The sequence below is a fragment of the Tamandua tetradactyla genome, chromosome 7 (genome assembly GCF_023851605.1).
Source record: "Tamandua tetradactyla isolate mTamTet1 chromosome 7, mTamTet1.pri, whole genome shotgun sequence".
Taxonomy (NCBI): domain Eukaryota; kingdom Metazoa; phylum Chordata; class Mammalia; order Pilosa; family Myrmecophagidae; genus Tamandua; species Tamandua tetradactyla.
The window spans coordinates 90,497,354-90,520,799 of NC_135333.1; the positions used below are offsets into that span (position 1 = coordinate 90,497,354).

Genomic DNA, 23,446 nt, shown 5'->3' on the forward strand with positions numbered 1-23,446 from the left:
TTTATTATGATATAATTTACATTCCGTACAATTCAACCTTAAATATTGTAGAATTCATTGGCTTTTAGTGTATTCACAGATGTATGCAACCATCACCACTTCAATTTTAGAACATATTCATTGCCTCAAGAAGACACCCTACATCCTTTAGCTGTCACCCCCATAGCCTTTCATTCCCCAGGCCGCCAGCCTACTTTCTATCTCTCTAGCTTTCCCCGTTTTGATCTTTCCTGTGTGTGGAATCACGTAGTATGTAGTTTATTTTTTTTTCCAACTAGATCTTTTCACTTAGCATAATGTTTTCAATGTTCATCTGTATTGTAGGATGAATCAGTACTCATTTCCTTTATATGGCTGAATAATATTCCACTGTATAAATATACCGCATTTTGCTTGTCCATTTGTCTCTTGATGGACATTTCATAAAGAATAATTCTTTACATTACCAAAATCTACTTCAAATAATATTTTACCACTTGGTATATGGTATACTTCCATTTCTCTCCTCTTGCCTTTGCATTATTGTTTTCACACATCTACTTCTACATTTGTCATAGGTCCCACAATATGGAGACATTGTTTTCTGCTTTAAGCGGTTAACTGTCTTTGTGGGGGGAGGGGCGGGGAAGGTGTTTCGTGGGGCAGGAATCAAACCCGGGTCTCCCATACGGCTGGCATGCGTTTTGTCACCGAACCACCCATGCACCCCAGTTAACTATCTTTAAAGTGACTTTTAAAGATTAAACAAAAAAGAGTTATATTTAGTCACATATTTACCATTTTCAGTGCTTTACATTCCTTGGTGGAGATACAGATTTTCATCTGGTATCATTTTCATTCTGCCTGAAAAGCTTTAAAAATATTTTTTGTAATACAGTTCTCATGGTGATGTAGTCTTTCAGCTTTTCACATCTGAAAAAGCCTGGATTTCACCTTCATTCTTCCCCCTCCCACAGGGGCAACTGACCTTTTTTTTTTTCACTATGCAGCTATATAGTCATTTTCAAAGATCAGGGCTACTTGGATTACAGCTCAACAATTTCCAATATTTCTTTCTAGCTATTTGAATACCCCAGAAACTGAAAAGAAATATCTATATGGTGAGTCAGTAATCATAATCATTTGTTAAATCTGAATTTCCCCATTACACCTCCTCCCTCCCATTTGATCATTCTCTAAATCTTCAGGGATATCTGGGCAATGACCATTTTAACTTCTTCATGCTGGAAAGAGGTGTCAACCTTATGGGGTAGAGGAATTAAACTGGTGGATGTTCTTAGAATGATTGGTGCCTCTGTGTTTCAAAGCTTATCTGGCATAGGAACAATCTGGCAGTCTAAGGTTTCTGAAAAAAAATAAACTTACTGGGTAAAACATATAGAGAGTGTTAACCAGAGCCCAGGGTATTCTTTGGGGTTTTCAGGAATACTGTTGGTTGGGGCTTGGCATGCTTTAGCAGTTTGCAGTCTCGCTGAAACTTGTATAAGAGTAACCTCCAGAATGACCTCTCAACTCTATTCAAAATCTCTTAGCCACTGAAACTTTTTATTTCATTTCTTTCTCCCCATTTGGTCAAGAAGACATTCTCAATCCCATGATGCCGGGGCCAGGCTCATCCCTGAGAGTCATGTTCCAGATTGCCAGGGCGATTTATACTCCTGAGAGTCATGTCCCTCATAGTGGGATGGGTATTAAGTTTAGCTACAGAGTTGGCTTAGAGACAGAATGGCCATATCTAAGGAACAAAAGAAGTTCTCTGGGCATGACTCTTAGGCATAATTATAAGTAGGCTTAGCTACTCCTTTGCAGGAATAAGTTTTATAAGGGCAAACCCCAAGATTGAAGGCTTGACTTATTAGTCCCTAACACTTGTGAGACTATCAGGAATTCCCCAGGGAGAAATTTAAAATTTCCAAATTTCCTCCCAGTCCTTCAAGGGAACTTTGCAAATACTTTTCTGTTTTTTGCCTAAAATACTCTGGAATGTATTGGGGACCTTCATTTTTTAAAGACATTTTGCGGGGTATAGAGCTCTAGGCTGATAGATTTTGTTCTGTTAGGTTTTGTTTTTTTTCCAGTACTTGAAAGATGTTGCTGAATTTTGGCTTCCATTGTTTCTAAGAATAAATTAACCATCATTCTTATCTGTATTTCTCTATAAATAATGTGTCTTCTGCACCTACCTGCCCCCTGCTCTTGCTTGTTTTCAAGACTTCCTCATCACTGCCTTTAATCAATTTGATTATGGTGAGGTTTGGTGTAGTTCTCTTCATTTTTCTTTTGTGTAGATTCTATTGAGCTTCATAACTGTAAGTTTATAGGTTTTTAGAATCAAATTTGGAAAAACTTTAACTGTTATGTCTTCAAATAATTTTTTCTTTTCCATATTTTCCTTTCAAGGTTTTCAATTGCACATATATTAGGCTACTTTAGGTTTACCCATGACTCACTGATACTCTGTTTTTTTTCTCAGACTTTTTTACTCTCTGTGTTTTATTTTGAATAACTTCTATTGTTATGTCTTCAAATTCACTAATCTTTTTTTCCTGCAGTGTCTAATGTGCTGTTAATCCTATCCAGTATATTTTTCATCTCAGATATTTTAGTTTGACTGTCTAGAAGTTTGATTTAGGTCTTTTTGTATCTCTCCTTAATATGCTCATGTTTTCTCTACTTTCTTGGAAAATAAAATGCAGTTACCTTTTTAAATATCCTCATCTACGAGTTCTATCATTTGTAGGCATTTCTGAAACTTTCTCTATTGATTGGTTTTTCACCTCCTAAAAAGCTGTATTTTCCTGCTTCTTTGCATGCCTAGAAATTTTTTATTGAATGCCAGACATTGTGAATTTTACCTTGTTTTGTGCTGAATAATTCTTGAGATATATATATAACTGATATATAGTTATATTTCTTAGAAACAGTTTGATTCTACCAAGACTTGACTCTTTGTTAGATAAGACCATGCCTCACCACTGAAGAAATGCCCTTCTCAGGCCAGTGTGCACATAATACCTGTGTATTGCATGGTTTTTCCACTCTGGCTGAAATGAACACTAATTGTTCTTGGTTTCATATGAGTGTTTGAGATTGTTCCATCCACTCCAATCTGGTGGGCTTTTTGCCATCTTGAGTAGCTTCATCAAACATGCATGATGATCAGTGTTCAGCTGAAGACTCAAATGAAATACTCTGCAGATCTCTGGAGCTCTTTTTCTGTGCAGCTCTCTCCTCTATGGTACTCTGCTATACAAATGTGGTACACCATTGGCCTCCCCAAATACCAACTCTATCTTCTCAACTCAGGAATACCACTAGGCTTCTCCTGAATTTTGCTTCTGTGCGTTGAAGCCTGGAAATTTCTCCAGCCAGTAAGCTGAAGTAGTCATACAGATCATCAGATAATATCATCTCTGAGGTATCATTTTCCTGTACTGCCTGTTATTACAGTGTGTAAAAGCCATTATTTTGTTTGCTTTTTCAATGTTTTAATTATGTAAGGTGGGAGAGTAGATCTAGTCCCTGTTACCTCATCTTGATTGGAATCAGAAGTACTCAAACATTACTAACATTCTAATTTTATACATTTGTCTGCCTCCTCCATTAGAATATAAACTCCAGTAGGGCAAGGATTTTGCCTGCATTGTTCTCTATTATACTAACCAGTACTCAGCATAATACCTGGCAAATGGTAAATGCTGAACAAATATTTCCTGAATTAATTTTGTAAAGTGTTTGGGCCATAGGCCTTTACATTTGGCAGAGATCTGTAGACCAAAACCTTGGACGATGAATGTGAATCTAGCCAGTTTTATCTTTTTTACTAATTTTATTTTTTTCATTTTTTCTCTCCTGCAACCCCCCCTTTTTTAATCTACATTTTTATTTTTAACTTCTTATTTTGAAATAATTATATATTTAGAGCAAGTTGAAAATAAACATACAGAGAAGTCCTATGCATGCTTCCTTTGGCCTCCCCCAATGATTACATCTTGTGCAACTATAGTAAACCTTCAAAACCAAGAAATTGACAAACAAGAGATGGTACAATCAATAAAATTGCACATATGTAGCCTTGTATAACCGCCACCACAATCAAGATCCTCTAACGTACCACCATCATAAGATTCCTTTTATAGCCCCTCTCAGGCCACACCAGTACCCCCAACCCTAAATCATGATAGCCACTACTCTCTTCTATATTTCTATAATTACATTATTTCATAAATGTTACATAAAAAGTATCATGCAGTATGTATCCTTTTGAGATTGGCTTTTTTCACTTGCAAAATTTCCTTAAGGCTCATCCAAGTTGTTGCACGTACCAATTGTTTCTTCCCTTTTATGGCTGAATCATTTTCTGTGGTGTGCATGTATCATAGTTTGTTTAGCCATTCATTTACTGAAGAACAATTAGGTAGTCTCTAGTTTTTAGCTATTATGAATAAAACTTCGTGAATGTCCATGTACAAGTTTCTGTGTGAAATAAATCATTATTATTTGGGATCATTGCCCAAGAGTGAAATTGCTGGATCCTTAGGTAAGTGCATTTTTAGTTTTGATTGGAACTGCCAAACTATTTTCCAGAGTGGTCGCACCATTTTATATTCCCATTGCAATGCATGAGTAATCCAGTTTGTCTATATCCCTGACAAACATTTGATATTGTCTCTATTTTTCATTTTAGCCTTTCTGGTAAGTGTAGTGATATTTCACTGTAATTTTAATTTGCATTTCTCTAATGGCTAATGATGTTGAGCATCTTTTCAAGTGTTTCCCCTTTGGGGAAATGTCTGTTCATGTCTTTTACCCATTTTCTAATTGGATTGTTCTTTTTATAATATTGAGTTTTGAGAGTCCTTTATATATTTCAAAATATAAGGCCTTTGCCTAATATCTGATATGCAACTTATTTCCTCCCAGACTGCAATTTATCTTTTCATATTTTTAGCAAGATCTTTTACTAAGCAAACATTTTAATTTTAATGAGATCCAATCTATCAACTGTTCCTCTTATGAATCATATGACAGGTGTGAAGTTTAAAAACACTTTGCTTAGTCCTAAGTCCCCAAAATTGTCTTCTATGTTTTTTTCTAGAAATTTTCTCTAACCTTCCATTTCAATCATATTAATATTCTGCTCCTGTACCCAGTTAAGCCTTATATCTCTTCATATTATCTAGATTACTTAGAGTGCTTTTTTACTTTCTTGAATTTCATTTATGACTTCCTGTACAAACACAATCACTATCAGAAAGTCCTTTTATACATTAACAGCATTTCATTTTTAAAAGATCAAAAATATCTCCTCCTTGGTGTGATTTTTTTTTTTATCTGTGGGACTTAGTTCATTTCTTGGTTTGTTTGCAGCTTATTAAATGAGGTGATGTCACTGGAGGGCCAAATTGAAAGGCTGGAGTCACACCAGGACCTTGACTCAGATCAGGGGTCAAACATCGAGGTAAGCTGGAGGCTTGGAAAAGACGATCTGGAAGGTGGGAACTTCTTCCGCCTCTGCCTGCCCCGTCTGCTGTTTAGCATGTCATAAGGAGAATTAAGACCTGTCTTCTTATTTCAAGGAGGAGTGCTCTCTGGTGGTCAGTTCTCCTGCATATCCCCTCTTTTATAAAAACTTTGATGACACCAAAGGCTAAACTTTTCTGTTTACCCAGAAACTCAGACAAGTTTGATAGGTTTATATTTTCATGCCATCTGAAAGGAATGATGAGTACCTTAAAGGAGAGCCACTCAATCTTTTTAATCTTTGTGTCCCAGCATCTCACACAGTACAGAGAAGACATCCAGGAAATATTTGTCGAGAAATGTACTGTTAGAGTATAAGATGTATGTTCATGCTGGTCTTTGATGACTTCATGAAGAATCCTCATGTGGGTTTGTAGTCTCCAGAATTTTCCTGTTCTTTTATCTCCTTGCATTTCTTAGAGATCTTGTCAGGAAAGCATTTCATTTTCCTTTTTTTTTTTGAAGAGACATAAATTGTTAGAGCTGAAGGGTAGAAAGGTAGTGGCCAACTTAGACAAGAGTTGGACGCCAGAGTCCTGAGTGCTGGTTTGTTGTTGTGGGTGTTTTCCCTCTATTGTAACTTCAGTCCTACGAAGAAAAAAATCCCTTAAAAAAAGAAATAAGTCCATGCCTAGCTATCTCCTTTCACTGAAATTGCCAGCCTCTGCTTTGGCTCAAGACAGACTTTAAATTGTCAGCATTGTAAGAAGGAAGGGAGTAAGACATGCCTTTTTTGTTTGTTTGTTTTAAGAAAGTAATATTTATTTGACCCTTCTTACATTAAAACCCTTCTACGGATCAGCACAGATTTATCACCAAGGGAAAAATACTTTTAACTGTAATTTTAGTTTGACACTTTGAAATCGCAACCCATTTTGTGCTAGTTAGAAAGAAAAGCCGCGTAGGATGCAATGACTGAGAAGCACAACGGTGAGCAGTGATATGAATATGGTGTGGTTATAACAAGGATGGACACGGAGAGGCACGCGACGTACTGCATAAGCCTTGGGGCCAATGTGTTGTGCGAAATAAGCTAGAAACAAAAGAGCAAATGTGCTAAGGTCTCTCAGAAAATACTTACAAGAGAATGGGAGCCTAGATTGTGGGTCCTTACAGCAGCCACACTTAGTCTGAAGTTGTAAATTTGTTTCTAGATTCTGAGATGCTGAGCTATAGATCTATCAGTTGGTATTTCCCTGGAACTTTGAGTAGCTCTGACGCGTAAGCCCCAGAAACGGAGTGCTGCCCTGAGACTTAGCATAGCTATGGACAGTAATAGTTAAAATAACCAAAAAAGAGATCAGGCCTCAATTAAAGTTTAAAAATGGAGCCAATCTGGCTGGGTCTAAGGTAAATTAGAATACAGAGTAAAAGACGACAGTGTATGTTCTCTAGAACTTCAGCTGCTGTATGAGACCAAAGGCAGACAGGTTTATTATACCTAGAACCTAAATTTTCTGTAACACATAATCTAAATCAATCTTTTGAGATAGTTCATTTAACAATCCAAAGTCCTGGAGCCCAGAACGGGAATGATGCCTTGTAATTCTGTATAGCTTATTGTACTACCCAGATACACCTCAACTATAGTAGGCTGATAATTTAAAAGTATTGGTAGAGTCCTTTGAGGGTCTGAAGGCAGAGTGGAGGGGATATATTTATTTCCATATACATATGGAACTATTAAACTCTCAGACATTGGGATCTCCCAAGAAAATATGCCAAGCCCTGGATTTTGAGGCTTGCTCTTATAAAACTTATTTCTGTAGGGGAGAAGCTAAGACTGCTGATAATGAGGCTAAAAGTTGTTTCTTTGTTGCTCAGGTGTGGCCTCTCTCTGAGCCCAGCTCGGCAAGGAAAATCGCTACCCTCCCCACTGTGTGGTACAAGCCATTCAGGGTGAAAGTCTCCCTGACAATGTGGGGTGTGACTCCCGGGGGTGAGCCTGGCTCTGGCACCATGGGACAATGCCTTCCTGACTGAAGTGGGGAAAAGAAGTGTAATAAAATAAGGCATCTGTGGCCAAGAGAGATCAAAAGGAGCCAAGAGGCGACTCTTATGTAAGCTTCAATTAGATAGTGCTAATTACCACGGTTTGCTAAACCCCAACAAACATCACTCCTGCCGATACACACCTAGGGCTTGAACTGAGACTGTTTAAAGGTTCAGGCACTAGGTTTGCCTTCCTGGAACATATAATTCCTGGAGGTTCCTAGGTCAGGTAAATCCTGAAAATCCAAGATTATCAATTAATTTCATCCCCCTATCTTTTAGTGTGAACACCCCTTCTCAACATGAAACAGTCAGAACAGGCATTGTCCAAAGATCCCTATAGATTGGGAGAAGGATTAAAGAAGAAGGTCTAACAGAGAAAATGGGATTTAGCAAACGAGCATGGCTGCTGAGTCACTGTATTAATATTCCTCCAGTGCTTTGGAGCTACTAGAAGGAAAAATCTGAGATGGTGGAATGGTAGCCCATAATAGACTCGGGGATCTGTTCTGTAACTACTTGTTGAAGTGTACTTTGAAATTTCTTTCTTTTTTTTTTTTTTCTCTATTTGCTTTGCATGTATTTAAATTTTACAATAAAAAAAAGTAAAAAATAAAAAAAAAAGTCAAGGGTGTGTTTCACTAGCCCTTGACTTTAGAAATTGCAAACTGTGAAAAATGAGAAGAGGACAGAGGCCAAGAAATATTCTGTCTTTAGAAATGTCCTCCAAAAGTCAGCTTGTGAGTTATTACAGGAAAGTGGGTTTCAGCAAGTGATGAGAGTAGGGAAGGACTAATATCAAAAGAATGAGGAGAAAGAGGAGATGGAAAGACAAATGAAAGTGAAATAAAAAAAAAAGAAAGAAAGGGATTGGGGTAATATGAAAGGGGAAGCAATGCATATGTATGGAGATTCTCTAAACTCAAGACATTCTGCTTTGTATTTACATTAAAGAAACAGACCTGAGCTTAAAAACGAAAAACTGTCCAGAACATCATGAGTGAATTGCAAATGCCTTATGCTCAGTGAAAGACGCCAGCCTCAAAAGACTACATGCTGTATGAATCCATTTGTGTAACATTCTGGAAAAGGCAAAGCTAAAGGAACAAAAATAGATTCACAGTTTGGGGAGGCTGGTAGGAAAAGGGAGGAGAGGTTTGATCAAGGGGCACGAGGAACTTTTTGGGGTGATTGAAATATTCTGTAGCTTGGTTGTGGTGGTAGTTATATGAGCAGGATGCATTTTTAAAACTTCATAGAATTGGGCACTTTAAAAGGGTGAGTTTTCCCATATGTAAATTATACTTCAATAAACCTGACTTTTTGAAAAAGTAGAAAAGGCACAAGCTCTGTCCTAATATGCCTATAGGCTGATGGGAAAGACTGCACAGACACATATGCAGTAATATAAATTAATAAGAACTTTAAATATAAACTGTTAAAGAAGCAAGAGGCAAAGTTAGTGGAAGGGTTTCAGGTTTGCTTTGGTAAAGCAAAAAAGGAAAACAGAGGGAAATAATAGAAACAGCAAATAAGTGTGGGAAATTTAAGGGAGAAATAAGTGCTAATGACGTTAAAATAATATTGCATATTTTTATTCCTAATGAAGAAATGGAGTAATTCAGAAAAGCATGAAAGAGGGAGGAGGAAAAATTGTTAAAATTGTGTATTTTAAAACCTAGGAACAAATGAATTGAAAAGACCTTTTAGTTGAGGAAAGGAATCTTGAGGTAGCCTCTAGGCTGTAAGTTCCCATGTCCATAAAGTTTTCTGAAATCTCCATGTAAATCTCCAGACTTACCTTTTGAGACTTAATCGTATCACAGTTATTTTTGATACAGTTATCTTTGATATATAATATGCAAAGATGTTTACTATTGAAATAAACTGGTATATCAAATAAAATGTGATTATCCTATCATAGCTCTGTTCTAAATAATTGAACCACACAATTTGTCTGGTGATGTATGAACTTGGTAAAAAATGTTGTAGACTATACATTCCCCAATTCAGCTATAAAATCCTTTGGAGTAAAGACTCATATTACTTGTATCCAACCAGTACAATGCCATGTTCGATGGCCACCTGCATAGGATATGACCAATAATGTCTTGTTGATTTGATATAATGTTGATTTTTTGGAGATCAGCACCCAGTACAGTATGGGGAAAATTGCTTCTCTTAAATCTGAAGACTTTTTTGATCATGAATGAAGTTTCTCCTAAGAATCATCTTATTTTTTTATGTTTCAATTTCACTCCTCATTCGTTACAACTTAACCTTATTCTTTTGTTGTATAGGAGAAGATCACGAAAATTAAAAGGCAATTAGGAGATATGGACAACAAATTTGTCCAGGTGATGATAAAATGCTTTACAAGTAAGAAAGAAAGACAGTTCTTTAAAGAAATCTCAGAGAATTTCAGTGAATGGCCTCCTCCCTCCATCTGGAGCTTGTTCTTCATGTCTGCATATTATCTATTATTTCAGGGCTTAGCTCAGATGTCATCTGCTCTTCCAAACCTCTCCTGATCACCCCCACCCACAAAGTGCCTCCATCTTCAACTCCCACAACATTCTACACATTGAGATAAAGGTAGACTCAAAAATTTAGACCTGGGAAGGAACTTACTGATATACATGTATACATATTTTTTTCTTCTAAAAAGTTAATGCATGCTTATTGTAATAATTAAAATATCCTAGGACTCATTCATATAAAAAATGAAAAATAATCCCACTCCCTCAAAGAGAAACACCATGAACACTTTATTATATTCTTTCAGATTTTTCTATACATATATTTACATATTGCTGTTATTGTTTTTGCGGGAATCATGATATGTGGTTTGGCAACTTCCTTTTTTCACTTAGCATTTTTTTCTTCAACAGTTTTCTCAGCCAGTAGATGTTATTTTACCTTTTTATTTTCACTGCCATATAATGCAGTGATGATTAATGATTTTTGGATTTATTAAATTTTTTTAACATTTGGGGCTTTATAATAGATATTTACCTCAAACATCCATTTCTTTGTTTGTTTTTAAAGTATTTCTCTAAGAATCAACTTCTAGAAATGGCATTTGCTAGAACCCATCTTTCTTGAATCCCAGTATGCCGTTCTTCTGGCTATAGCTCTGCTTTTAAAAAATATTTTTATTGACAAAACAACATACAAATACATTCTTAACATACAAACATTCCATACTTGGTGTACAATCAATGGCTCACAATATCATCACATAGTTGTATGTACATCACCATGATCATTTCTTAGAACATTTGCATCACCCCAGAAAAAGAAATAAGATGAAAAAACTCATACATACCATATCCCTTACCCCGCCCTGTCATTGACCATTAGTATTTCCATCTACTCAGTTTATTTTAACCTTTGTTCCCTCTATTTTATTTCTATATCCCTTACCATCCCCTTTCATTATCACTAGTATTTCAACCTATTCAATTTATTTTAACATTTGTTTCACTATTATTTATTTTTTATCCATATTTTTAACTCATCTGTCCATACTGTAGATAAAAGGAGCTTCAACACAAGGTTTTCACAATCACACAGTCACATTGCGAAAGCTGTATCATTATTCAATCATCTTCAAGAAACATGGCTACTGGAACACAACTCTACAGTTTCAGGCACTTCCCTCTAGCCACTCAAATACACCGTAAACTAAAATGGGGATATCTATATAATGCATAAGAATAACCTCCAGGATAACCTCGTGAATCTGTTTGAAATCTCTCAGCCACTGAACACTTTATTTCGTATCATTTCTCTTTTCCCTCTTTGGGTCGAGAAGGTTTTCTTAATCCCTTGATGCCGAGTCTCAGCTCATCCTAGGATTTCTGTCCCACATTGCCAGGGAGTTTACACCCCTGGGAGTCATGTCCCAGTAGAGGGGGAGGGCAGTGACTTTGCTTGCTGTGTTGGATTGCTCTGCTTTTTAAGATATCCTGCAAGTCTGCTATGGGACAAATCATTTAAGAACCTTTAAAGCATTATTTACTCCTGACATATGTGCAATTGGAGTTCATGTCTTAGAAGGGGATGCTTTGCTTTCATCCTTTGTCTTGTTCTTACTGATAGAACCATCTGAGACCATCTGTTATTTCTAACAGACAATCTATAGGAGACATGGGAAGTACATGAGGAGCCAGACCCCTCTTGTGGGCAGATCTTTTGCTAAATTAGAGGAGGTGGCGGTGGGGGTGACAAATGTTCATAATAACATAGTGAGAACTTACATTTATAAATTATAAATTTTAGAAGATTTAGAAGAAGTACCAGCATCTTGTTTTCTCAGAAACATGCTGTGGAATCTATTGCTCCAAATAGTGCCTTTGTGGAAGTTTTTTCAGGAGCAAAAATGGAGAAATGAATTGAGAGTAAGATGATTTATAATTAGCTACTATTCTGTAAATGTGTACTAATAAAGTATGAATAATTCTTCTATTAATCTTTTGATGATTCATTCTGTAATTGATCATGATTACACTATGAATTTCTCTACAAGAGATTTTACTGAGTAAAATTAAAGTTCAGCAAAGCTACTATCTAAATAAGTGGTGTCAAAATGAGTGAGATTTTATTGTATAAACTAGTAAAATGTAATTTTCATTTTCCCCACAATTGTGGGTGTCTTTTCAGGCAGATGCTTGTAATGAAGTTCATGAATTAAAGGAGAAACTCATCGAGAGAGTGGAGGTAATATTTCACAGTTACACAAGTTCGAATGATGATAAAGTGAAAGGAATTACATTTAAAACCAGGGGTATTTCTTTCCCTAGAGGTTGAGGTTCTTCACAAACTGGTTTCTTTCTAGCCTTATCACCCTAAATCTCTTTCTCCTGGCATTCTGTTTTAGGTCAAGGGAACAGCTCATAATTCTGGTATACTCCCAAACTCTCAGACTCCTCTCTCCCTGACCTCCTTCACCGTCACCTCCCTCCATCTGGAGCTTATTCTTTATGTCTACATATTACCGGTTCTTCAAGGCTTAGCTCAAAGGTCATCTATTCCTCCAGACCTCCACTAATCTTCCCCAACTAAAAAATGACTCCATCTCTGAACTCCCTGAGTTCCTAACATTGAGATAAAGGTGAATGAATAAATGAAACAATGAATGAAATCATGCATCTACCTAACTGTCACTTGCTCAGAGATGCCTAATCATTCCATCTAGTTAGGGTAAATGTCCTCACCACCAAATCTCAGCTAATTGCTTCATACTATTTGTTTCCATTTTGGTATGTATCTCAGCTTTTAATATCTAATATATATATATATGTTTAATTGTTTATTGCCTTTTCCTCATCCTCTACAACTGCACACACACTAGGATGCATGCTCCTTGTTTATTCTATTAACCCCTGTATCCTAGAACACTGCTAGTAGGCAGTAGAAAACTCAATACATTTTTTTTTGCAAAATGAAAAAATTGAATATATGAGTTCAGCATGAAGATAATCATCTTCCTAAATGTAGAATCCAGTAGTTAAAGATTAGCCTGTGGGTTTCATTTACTTTCTTACCATGGGGCTCCCTTACTTTGCGAATGTGTAAGTCTCCTTCTGTTAGGCAAGCATGCATCTGCTAATGACCTCATGGTCATGCTAAGTCCCTCATGGGACTTACACAGTAAGGATTTGTAGTGCAGGCCCCTGAAGTGCTGTGGATGAAAATCACTCTGCATTGTCTATGAGAAGACTGGCAGGCATCTAGAATCGTTGTGATTTTAAAATAGTTGATTGCTCTTTTTTCTTAAGAACTTTTGCAAGGACATGACTCTGGGGAAGTACCAAATGCAAGAAAGGAAAACAGATTCTTCTAGTCCTGGAGAAATGAGTATTGAAGAAATACAGCCGCTGCTTGCTCAGGCTCCACCACCCCCTTTAGTGGAAAACTCTCCTCCTAGTGTTACAGTGTGGTAAGTTAGAGAAAGAGGCCAATATGGACTGGACAAACATCCCAAAATGTGCAGACTAGAGGAAGATTGAACATCCTCCTCTATTGACTAGAAACTTGTTTTAACCTCTTTTGTAAATTATCTACTCAAATTCTTGAAAAATCTATTTGTTTATTGGAATCATAGTATTTTTCTTATTTCAGATATAAATTTGTATAAATACAGATTGCTTTCATACACATACACAAATCCTAAAGGATGGTGACTGCAAACTATAATAGTTACATACATCATATGCCAATGTAATATACCATATTAATAGGAAAAAGAACAAAAACTACAGTCATCTCAAAGTCTCTTGACAATATCCAACCCCTTTTTATGATAAAAACACCCAAGAAAATAGGAATAGAAATGAATTTCCTTAACCTGATAAATGGCATTTATTTACTTATTTTTAACATTTTTATTGCATAATACAGCATATATACAAAGCAAAGAAAGAAAAAAGCAATAGTTTTCAAGGCACTCTTCAATAAGTAGTTACAGGACAGTGGTAGCCCAGAGTTTGTCATGGGCTACCATATGATCCTCTCAGATTTTTCCTTCTAGCTGCTCCAGAATACAGGAGTCTAAAAGTAATAAATATTTTTTTATCATCACAATTGACTTTTTTTTTCTTTTTTGTGAAAAATAACATATGCAAAAGAGCAATAAATTTCAAAGCACAGCACAACAATTAGTTGTAGAACAGATTTCAGACTTTGGCATGGCTTACAATTCCACCATTTTAGGTTTTTACTTCTAGCTTCTCTAAGATACTGGAGACTACAAGAGACATCAATTTAATGATTCAGCAATCATATTCATTTGTTAAATCCTATCTTCTCTGTATAACTCCACCATCACCTTTGATCTTTCCATCCCTCTCTTTAAGGGTATTAGGCTATAGCACTCTAACTTTTCATGTTGTAAGGGTCTGTCAATAATATGGGGTAGGGAGATAGAAGTGTCTGATGTTCTGGAGAGGCTGGGCCCTCTAGGTTTCAGGAATTATCTAGTCCAAGGACTCATCTGGAGGTTGTAGGTTTCTGGAAAGTTAACCTAGTGCATGGAACCTTTGCAGAATCTTATATATTGCCCTAGGTGTTCTTCAGGATTGGCTGGAATGGTCCTGGTTGGGGTTGGGCAAGTTATGATAGATGGCAATGTCTAAGTGAAGCTTGCTTAAGAGTAACCTCCAAAGTAGCCTCTTGATTCTACTGATACTTTATTAGTTACAGTTCTTTTCCCCCTTTTGGTCAGGATAGAATTGTTGATCCCATGGTGTCAGGGCTGGATTCATACCTGGGAGTCATCTCCCATATCTCCAGGAAGACTTTTGCTCCTGGATGTCATGTCCAACAAAGGGGGGAAGGCAATGATTTCACTTGCAGAGTTGGGCTTAGAGAGAGTGAGGCCACATCTGAGCAACAAAAGAGATCCTCTAGAAGTAACTCTTAGTCATACCTATGACTAAGCTTCTCTGCTAGCTACATAAGCTTCTCCGCTAGCTACATAAGCTTCACAAGAGTAAGTCTCAAGATCAAGGACTATTGATCTGAATGTCCCTAAAGGATTCCCTGATGGTAAAGTTTAATAGTTCCATATTTTTTTCTCCCATCCCTCAAAGGACTTTACCAATACTATTTGATTATCTGTTCAATATGCTCTAGGATGTATCCAGGCATTACAATCATCTATACAGGATTAAAGGATCTCTTTCTTATTCTGCGCTTCCTGTGTTTCAGTTGTTCAAATGAACTATAAAGATAGGTTGAGTTAGATTATGTACTACAGAAAATTTAGGTTGCAGACCAGATAAGCCTTTCTTTCTTTGATCTCAAAGAATATGTGTGGTTCTAAAATAAAGACAATGTCTTCCTTACCTCTGTGTTATGAATTACTCTGGAGTTTTAATTTGGTCATTAGACTGGGCTATATCTGTTAGTGTTGTACTGTGCTTAGTCATCTTCTTTTGTTTTTGCAGTATGTAAATACTTGATTGATTTACTTTAGAAGTTTATTTCTTTCTGTAGTCTAAAGCCTTGTGTTTGCAGGATGGATGTGTAGTAGGATCCAGGGCACAGGGCAGGACACAACAATGTGGTGATGCATTGCAGCACAGGAATAGGCGCAGGTTGGTGATGCTACGTTGGTTCCTGTGAACATGGGCACCCAGTGGCTGGGGAGGATGTTATGCAGGTGCACGTCTGGGGAGCATGGCCCTGGTGTGCACTGGTCTAGGGCAAGGGGCCCTTTGTGCTCATGAGCAGAGCTATGGCAGTGGGTCATAGGTCAGCGCTTTCCCAGCACTTGGGGGCTTGACTGGGGGCCGTGCATATGCATGGCTCTAAGAGTGTGGTAAACTAGTATACACTTGTGCAGAGTTCAGGGGGTGTGGAGGGGGTGGGGCTATGCGACATGTGGGCTGGGGGTGGATGTAGTCTGGGTATGGAGGTGAGTGCCTGCAGTTTTTATGCTGGCTCAGCCTGCAGAGAGCATGGACAGGGAGGTAGTGCTTGGGAAGGATGCAGGAGAGGTGGGTTTGGCTGCACTTGGTGTAGGGGTGTGAGGCGGGTACACATGCGAAGGATTGGTGGGGTGGGAGTGCTTGGAGCGTGGAGAATGGGGACGGGTGACGGGGTTCAAGTGCCTGGAGCGTGGGGTGAGTCTTGGGTCCTTGGCCTGCACTGGCTCAAGGAACACGGCTTGGCTTACTTCTTAGTCCTTGTCTTCTCATCTGTGCGCTCCTGAGGGCTCCAGACTTCTGCATTAGGCTGTTTGCACCTGCCAGACATCTCTGGTTCTCTGCTTCTCAGTTCATCAGTTTTTGCAACCAGGGCCGCCCTACGTGCAGAAAATTCTCCCAGGTCAGTTACACTCTGGAATCACTGTCTCAGTCGCCCTCCCATCCCTTCTCTAATGTTTCTTTGGAGCAGGATTGAACTCATTCTATCCTATTCCGCCATCTTCCCAGGACGCCAATGGCATTTATTTTTAAAACTCTCAGCTAACGTAATACTTAATGTGGAAAGGCTGAAAGCTTTCCCTCCAAGATAAAAAAAAAAGACAAGGATGTCTGCTCTTGCCACTTCTAGTCAACATTGAACTGGAGGTTTAGCAATGGCAATTAAGGAAGGTAAAGAAATAAAATGCATTCATTTTTGAAAGGAAGAAGTAAAACTATTTCTATTTCTGCATGCCACTATTTTGTACATACAAAACCCAAGAAAATCTGCTAAAAAAAGTTAGAACTAATAAATGAATTTGGCAAAGTTGCAGGATACAAAATCAATATACAAAAATCAGTGTCTTTCTGTACACTAGCAATGAACAATTCAAAAATGAAATTAAGAAAAAAATTCTTTTTAGAATAGTATCAAAAAGAACAAACTCCACAGGTATACATTTAACAAAACAAATGTAAAACTAGAACATTAAAAACTATAAAACAACATTATAATAAGTTAAATACCTAAATAAATGGAAAGGCATTATATGTTCATGGATTTGGAGAACTTAATATTAAGATAGCAATACTTCCAAAACTGATCTACAGATTCAGTGCAATCTCTATCAAAATCTAAGCTGTCCCATTTTTCTGCAGAAGTTGACAAGCTGATTCTAGAATTCATGTGGAAATATAAGGGATTCAGAATAGCCAAAATATTCTTGAAAAAGAACAATGAAGTTGAAGGATTCACAATCCCCAATGTCAAAACTTACAAAAAGCTGCAGTAATGAAGGTGTGGTACTGGCATAAAGTTAAATTTACTGATTTAAATTACAGTAAAATTGAGAGTCCAGAAATAAACCCATACATCCGGGTCCAACTGACTTTTGAGGAAAGTGCCAAACAATCCCATGGGAAAAGGAATAATCTTTTCAACAAATGGTGTAGGGACACTGGATACCCATATGCAAAAGGGTGAATTTGAACTCCTACCTCACACCATATACAAAACTCAACTTAAAATGGATCAAAGATTTAAATGTAAGAGCTAAAGATATAAAATTCTTAGAAGAAAACATATGTAAATCTTCTTGACCTTGGATTAGGCAATTACTTCTTCAGTATGGCACCTACAGCTCAAGAAACCAAAGGAAAACAGAGAGAAATTGAACTTCATCAAAATTAAAAACTTTTGTGCTTCAAAGGACGTGACCAACAAAAAAGTAGAAAGACAACTCATAAAATGGGGGAAAATATTTGTAAATCCTCTCTCTGATAAGGATCTATTATCCAGGAAATATAAATAATACAACTCAATATGTACATGAAGAGATGTTCAATGTCATTAGACACTAAGGAGATGTAAATCAAAACTACAATGAGAGCGGTGCGATGGTGGCTCAGTGGCAGAATTCTTGCCTGCCATGCTGGAGACCCAGATTCGATTCCCGGTACCCGCCTGTGCAAAACAAAACAAACCAAACAAACAAACAAAACTACAATGAGAGACCTAGAGAACATTATGCTGAGTGAGACTAGCCAAAAACTAAAGGACAAATACTGTATGGTCCCACTGATGTGAACTGACATTAGAGAATAAACTTGGAATATGTCATTGGTAACAGAGACCATCAGGAGTTAGAAACAGGGTAAGATAATGGGTAATTGGAGCTGAAGGGATACAGACTGTGCAACAGGACTAGATACAAAAACTCAAAAATGGACAGCACAATACTACCTAATTGTAATGTAATTATGTTAAAACACTGAATGAAGCTGCATCTGAGCTATAGTTTTTTGTTTGTTTGTTTGTTTTTTATATATATTTTTTGTATTTTTTATTTTTATTTTTTCTCTGTATTATCATTTTATTTCTTTTTCTGTTGTCTTGCTATTTCTTTTTCTAAATCGATGCAAATGTACTAAGAAATGATGATCATACATCTATGTGATGATATTAAGAATTACTGATTGCATATGTAGAATGTAATGATTTCTAAATGTGTTAGTTAATTTTTTTTTAATTAATGAAAAAAAACTTAAAAAAAAAACTACAATGAGATATCACTTCATACCCACTAGGAGGGCTAAAATAAAAAGTCAGACAATAACAAGTGTTTGCCATTATGTGGAGACATTAGAACCCTCATATATTGCAGGCAAGATTGTAAATGATACAGCTGCTTTTTTTCGGAAAAAAATTTGGCAGTTTCTGAAAATGTTAATTGTAGAGTTACCATATGATCCAGAAAATCCACTCCTAGATATATACCTATGAGAACTGAACATATATATCCACCAAAATCTGTACACATGTATCGATAGCAGTTATGTCACAATAGCCAAAAAGTGGAAATGATCCAAATGTCCATCCACTGATGAATGAAGAAGCAAAATGTAGTGTAACCACACAAAGGAATTCCATTCAGCCATAAAAAGGAATGAAGTATTGATATTGATACATATACAACATGGGATGATCCTCAAAACATTATGCTAAGTGGAAGAAGTCAGACACAAAAGGCTACATATTGTCGTATTCCATTTATATGAAATATCCAGAATAAGCAAATCCATACAGACAGAGAATAGATTAGTGGTTTACAGGGACTGGAAAGAAGAAGAATGGGAGTGATCTCTAATGGATATGGAATTTCTTTGAGGGATGGTGAAAATGCCCTGAAATTAGTGTTGATGGTAGCACAGCCTTTAAGAAACTAAAATCCAACAAATTGCATACTTTAATAGGGTGACTGCTGTGCTATGAGGATTATATTTAAGAAAGAAAGAGACAAAGCAAGTCAGCAAGGTTTTCGATGGTCACTTCATTGTTTTATATGGGCAGATTATAATCCAGATGAATTGGCCATCTTTTCTTCACATCCTTACATCCTAGTTAAGATTGCCTGAGACTTTGTCCAATTACTTTTTAGAGAATCGGAAATATACTGGTTTCATTAAAGCATATTTATACACTATTATTTTGAGAAGGTATATCTCACATACCTATTCAATCATTATCAATCTTTGCTAGTTTAATTTCAGACGGTGGCCTCTTCCTGGCATTGTCCTCATAGCTTGAGTTCCTTTTAAGATAGTAAAGTTCCCTTATGTATTGACCACAAATAATATGTAAATCTTGGAAATTAAAGATTTTATGCATGATAAAGTCTGAAAATTAAAAGCAAATAGTATTCAACAGTCAAAAGAATGTTTTTATTTTTACAAAAGAAGATGTATTCAAAATGAATACAATTATTGATAAAATAATAATCTTTGGTTCTATACAGGTGTCATTATGAAAAGACATTTTAATTTAGTAGCTATGATGTTTTTCAAAGAAAAATTGTCTGAACCCTTATTCAGAAGCATTATACACATTCTTTTATTTGCTTAATAAGACAACATTTTAAAAATTTAAAGAAAAGTTAAACAATATTGACTTGCACGTGAAAATCAAATGATTCATTAGTTTGAAAAAATAAATATGAATGCAACCATACCTACACTATTCACTGAAGGGAAAAAACTAGAAGAACATAATCTATACAAAAGCAAGCAAAACAAAGGAAAACAAAAATGAAAGAAAGGAAGGGCATAGTAAGTGGCTATCCTAGTTTGCCAGAACTGCTATCACAAATACCATACAACAGGTTAGCTTAAACAAAGGGAATTTAATGACTCACTGTCTTGAGGCTAGTCGAAATCTAAAATCTAGATATCCACAAGGTTTGCTTTCTCCCAAACACGTTAGTGTTCTGCTGCTGGCTACAAACAATCCTTGGGATTCCTTGACTTTCCAGCCACATGGTGTTGTCCTCTCCTTTCTTTCTTCCAGGTTCCTGCTGATTTCCTGCTTCTCCCTATGGCTTTCTCTTTATAAAGCCTCTAGTATTCCAGATTAAGATCCACTCTCATTTTGTTGGCCCAAACTCAACTGAAGAATAACATCTTCATGAGTTCCTATTAATAATGGGTTCACACCTTTAGGAATGTGAACAAGGATTAAGATTAAGAACATATTTAAATTGGGTACATAATTTAATCTACCACAGGTTCCTAGAGTTACCACAACTAATTGGCACAAACTGGGTGGCTTAGAACAATGTAAATTTATTCTCTCAGTTCTGGAGGCCAGAAGTCCAGAACCGAGGTGTTGGCAAGGTTAGTTCTTTCTGGAGCCTCTGAGGGAGAATCCTAGGTTCAGGTGGTAGCAGGCACTTCTTGTCATCCCTTGGCTTATAGATGCACAACTCCAATCTCTGTCTCTGTTTCCACATGGCATTCTTCTCTGCGACTGTGTCTTCTCCTTTTCTGTCTCTTATAAGGACAGCTGTCATTTTGGTTTCCTAGCTGCTAAAACAAATACAATACAATGGGGTGGTTCACAGTTTTAAGGCTAGGAGAAGTACAAAATCAAGGAATCAGCAGGGCAATGATTTTTCCCCAAAGACTGTGGCATTCTGGGGCTGGCTGCTGGAGATCCTTGGCCCTTGACTTCTCTGTCACATAGTAATGTACCTGGTGATGTCTTCTTTCTCCTCTGTGTTTTGTTGATTTTCAGTTTATTTTTATGGCGCTCTCTCTCTCTCTCTCTCTCTCTCTCTCTCTCTCTCTCTCTCTCTCTGACTGAATTTTTATAAAGGACTCCAAGAATCTAAATAAAAGCCCATCCTGAATCAGCTGGGCAACACTGTAACTGAAGTAACATCTTCAAGAAACCCTATTTAAATGGGTTCGCAACTACTGTGGACTAAAACTAAGAACATGTCAAAAACTGGGGTGCACAATTCAATCCACCACACCTGTTGCTGGATTTTGGGCCCACCCTAATCCAGGATGATCTAATTTGGAGATCTTTACCTTAATGACAGCTGCAGAGACCCTTATTTCAGATAATGTCACATTCTGAGGTTTCAGATGAACATATATTTTAGAGCGCCACTATCCAACCAACTGCAGGAGGGAAGGAATGAGGCAAAGAAGGTGGGGAGGAAGGAAGGAAGGAAGGAAGAAAAGAAGAAGGTAGAAAAGAAAGAAGGAGGGGAAAGGGAGAAAGGGAGGAAGGAAAACATAACTGGTTATATTAGGTTGATGGGATTACAGATTTTTTTCTTCTCTGTTTTCCAAATTATCTGTAATTTATAAAACATTATTTTTTCCTTAGAAAATATACTGTTAAAGTGTGTTTCTATAAAAATGTTGCTGTATACTATTTCCAAAGATGAATTTAGGAGTTTAGGAAGAATTATGCTTATTTACTAGATATGTTTCGGTAATGAGTATTTTTTCTTCATAAGAAAGAGCAAATCAATCTTTAGTGCACCTTGAAGGCAGGCATCTTCTCTGCTTCATCTTAGCAGCCCTCAAAACTCCTTCTTTATAGAATATATTAAAAACATTGGCTCTTTAATAAGTATGTGACGTAAAATCAATTGTTTGTGTTACTGCCAAGACACAGTAGGAGGAAATGCCAAGAAATTTGGCTCAGAGTTTTGGAATCCACCAAGTTGAATTGCAAAATAGATCATAGCTAGCTTTAACTGTTCTTTAGAATTTCTCTTCTGAAATATATTACAGATGGTATTTGTCCCAGGTAATTGAATTATCTGACTTTTATTTTCTTCTTTGTGATTTTCTGTATTTTCCAGATTTTCTACACCAACTGTATATTGCATTTATATTAATAGAAAATAATAACACAAGTATTTAAATACAAACAAATTAAATATATCATAAAGTACAACTCAGTAGGAGGAGCCCTCAAGGACTTGAAGAGCTTCATATTATTTTATAAGAGAAAATCTGTTTCAGGTCAGACTAGCAGCAAGATAGATGTATTCCATTTATCACATTATATGAAAATCTAACTGCCTGAGCCTTTATATCCCCTCAAATAGGCATCATAAAAATTGCAACAATCTGTTGATAGTGTGAGAAAAGCATTTCAAAGGAAAGAGCCTCGCAATAGCCAAGGTTTCATTGTTTCAGGGCCAGAGATCTTAGAGTTCCAATGACAGCCTTGACATGGACTTAAGTGCTCAGCTACTCCAAGTTCCTTCTCTTACAGATAGGAACTGGGGTCAAGAGAAGTTTAGTTAGTTGCCTGATGTTATAGAGTGTGTGAAAGAATCAGGAGGCATGTTAGAATGGTTTTCTTCAGAACTTTAACGCAGATGTTTTCCTTCCTTGTAGGAAACGTGCATTGAGGATTTCCATCTTGTTTTGTGTCCTCACCTTCACTGGACTTTCATGTTATATAGTATTTTTTGACCCTACGTTTATCTTTGAAATGGTGCTCCCTAGAATGCTTGGGCGTCAAACAATGTGGGAACTACGAGAGGTCATCACGCCTTTCTTGAAATTGGAAGTAGAAGATTTGTTACCCTCCTAAAGATACAGAAGTTGTCATTACCCTACTGACTTTCTGCCCAATAAAATTCTGGCTGTTTTTGTGTTATGGTTGTTAACTTATTTTTGAAAAAAATATTGTATGATGCTTTACAAAGGACATTGCAAGTATATAGAAATTGGCTGATCACAGAAAAAATGCAAACAATTCATCTTCACCCTTATGACTTGCAAGACTACTTAGATCATTCCACACGTTGTTTAAAATGTTTCCTTCAGGCAACTAGCATATGATCCTTCCCCAACTGATTATGCTGTAACTAGTCAGTATTACCTACCTTGGCTTTTCTCCTTGTTTTGACTGTTGATGTCTCAGAAGAGGACAGAATTCTTCTCCATCAATCAGATTGGGACCATATTTTGGATATAGTGGACCTTTGTTGGTTTCACTTCCTAATATTTATTTCTTTTTGGGGGGACAGCACCTTGACTTTGTGGGAACTTCCTTTCCCTAGGAAGCATACTTGTAGCCTGACCTGTCAGTCACTGTGCCCTGTCTTCCAAGGAACAAGAGTTGGAAATATGCCAAGCCAGACACTCTCTAAGAATGAGAATTTTTAGACTAATCATACAAAGAGTGGAAATGATTGAAAGTTTGATTT

The 23,446-nt window shown here is 36.8% G+C and overlaps 1 protein-coding gene across 1 annotated transcript in view; it reads left to right on the top strand.

The window, feature by feature from the left end:
• The window catches only part of SMCO2 (single-pass membrane protein with coiled-coil domains 2), a 49,787-nt gene extending 26,896 nt beyond the window's left edge, over window positions 1-22,891 (top strand). The window contains exons 7-11 of the mRNA XM_077170385.1: window positions 5,371-5,461; window positions 9,816-9,872; window positions 12,181-12,237; window positions 13,299-13,459; window positions 22,629-22,891. Of these exons, the coding sequence (XP_077026500.1) occupies window positions 5,371-5,461; window positions 9,816-9,872; window positions 12,181-12,237; window positions 13,299-13,459; window positions 22,629-22,827 (565 nt within the window). The 3' untranslated portion in view covers window positions 22,828-22,891. The remainder of the gene's footprint in view (window positions 1-5,370; window positions 5,462-9,815; window positions 9,873-12,180; window positions 12,238-13,298; window positions 13,460-22,628) is intronic.
• Window positions 22,892-23,446: the final 555 nt, after the last annotated feature.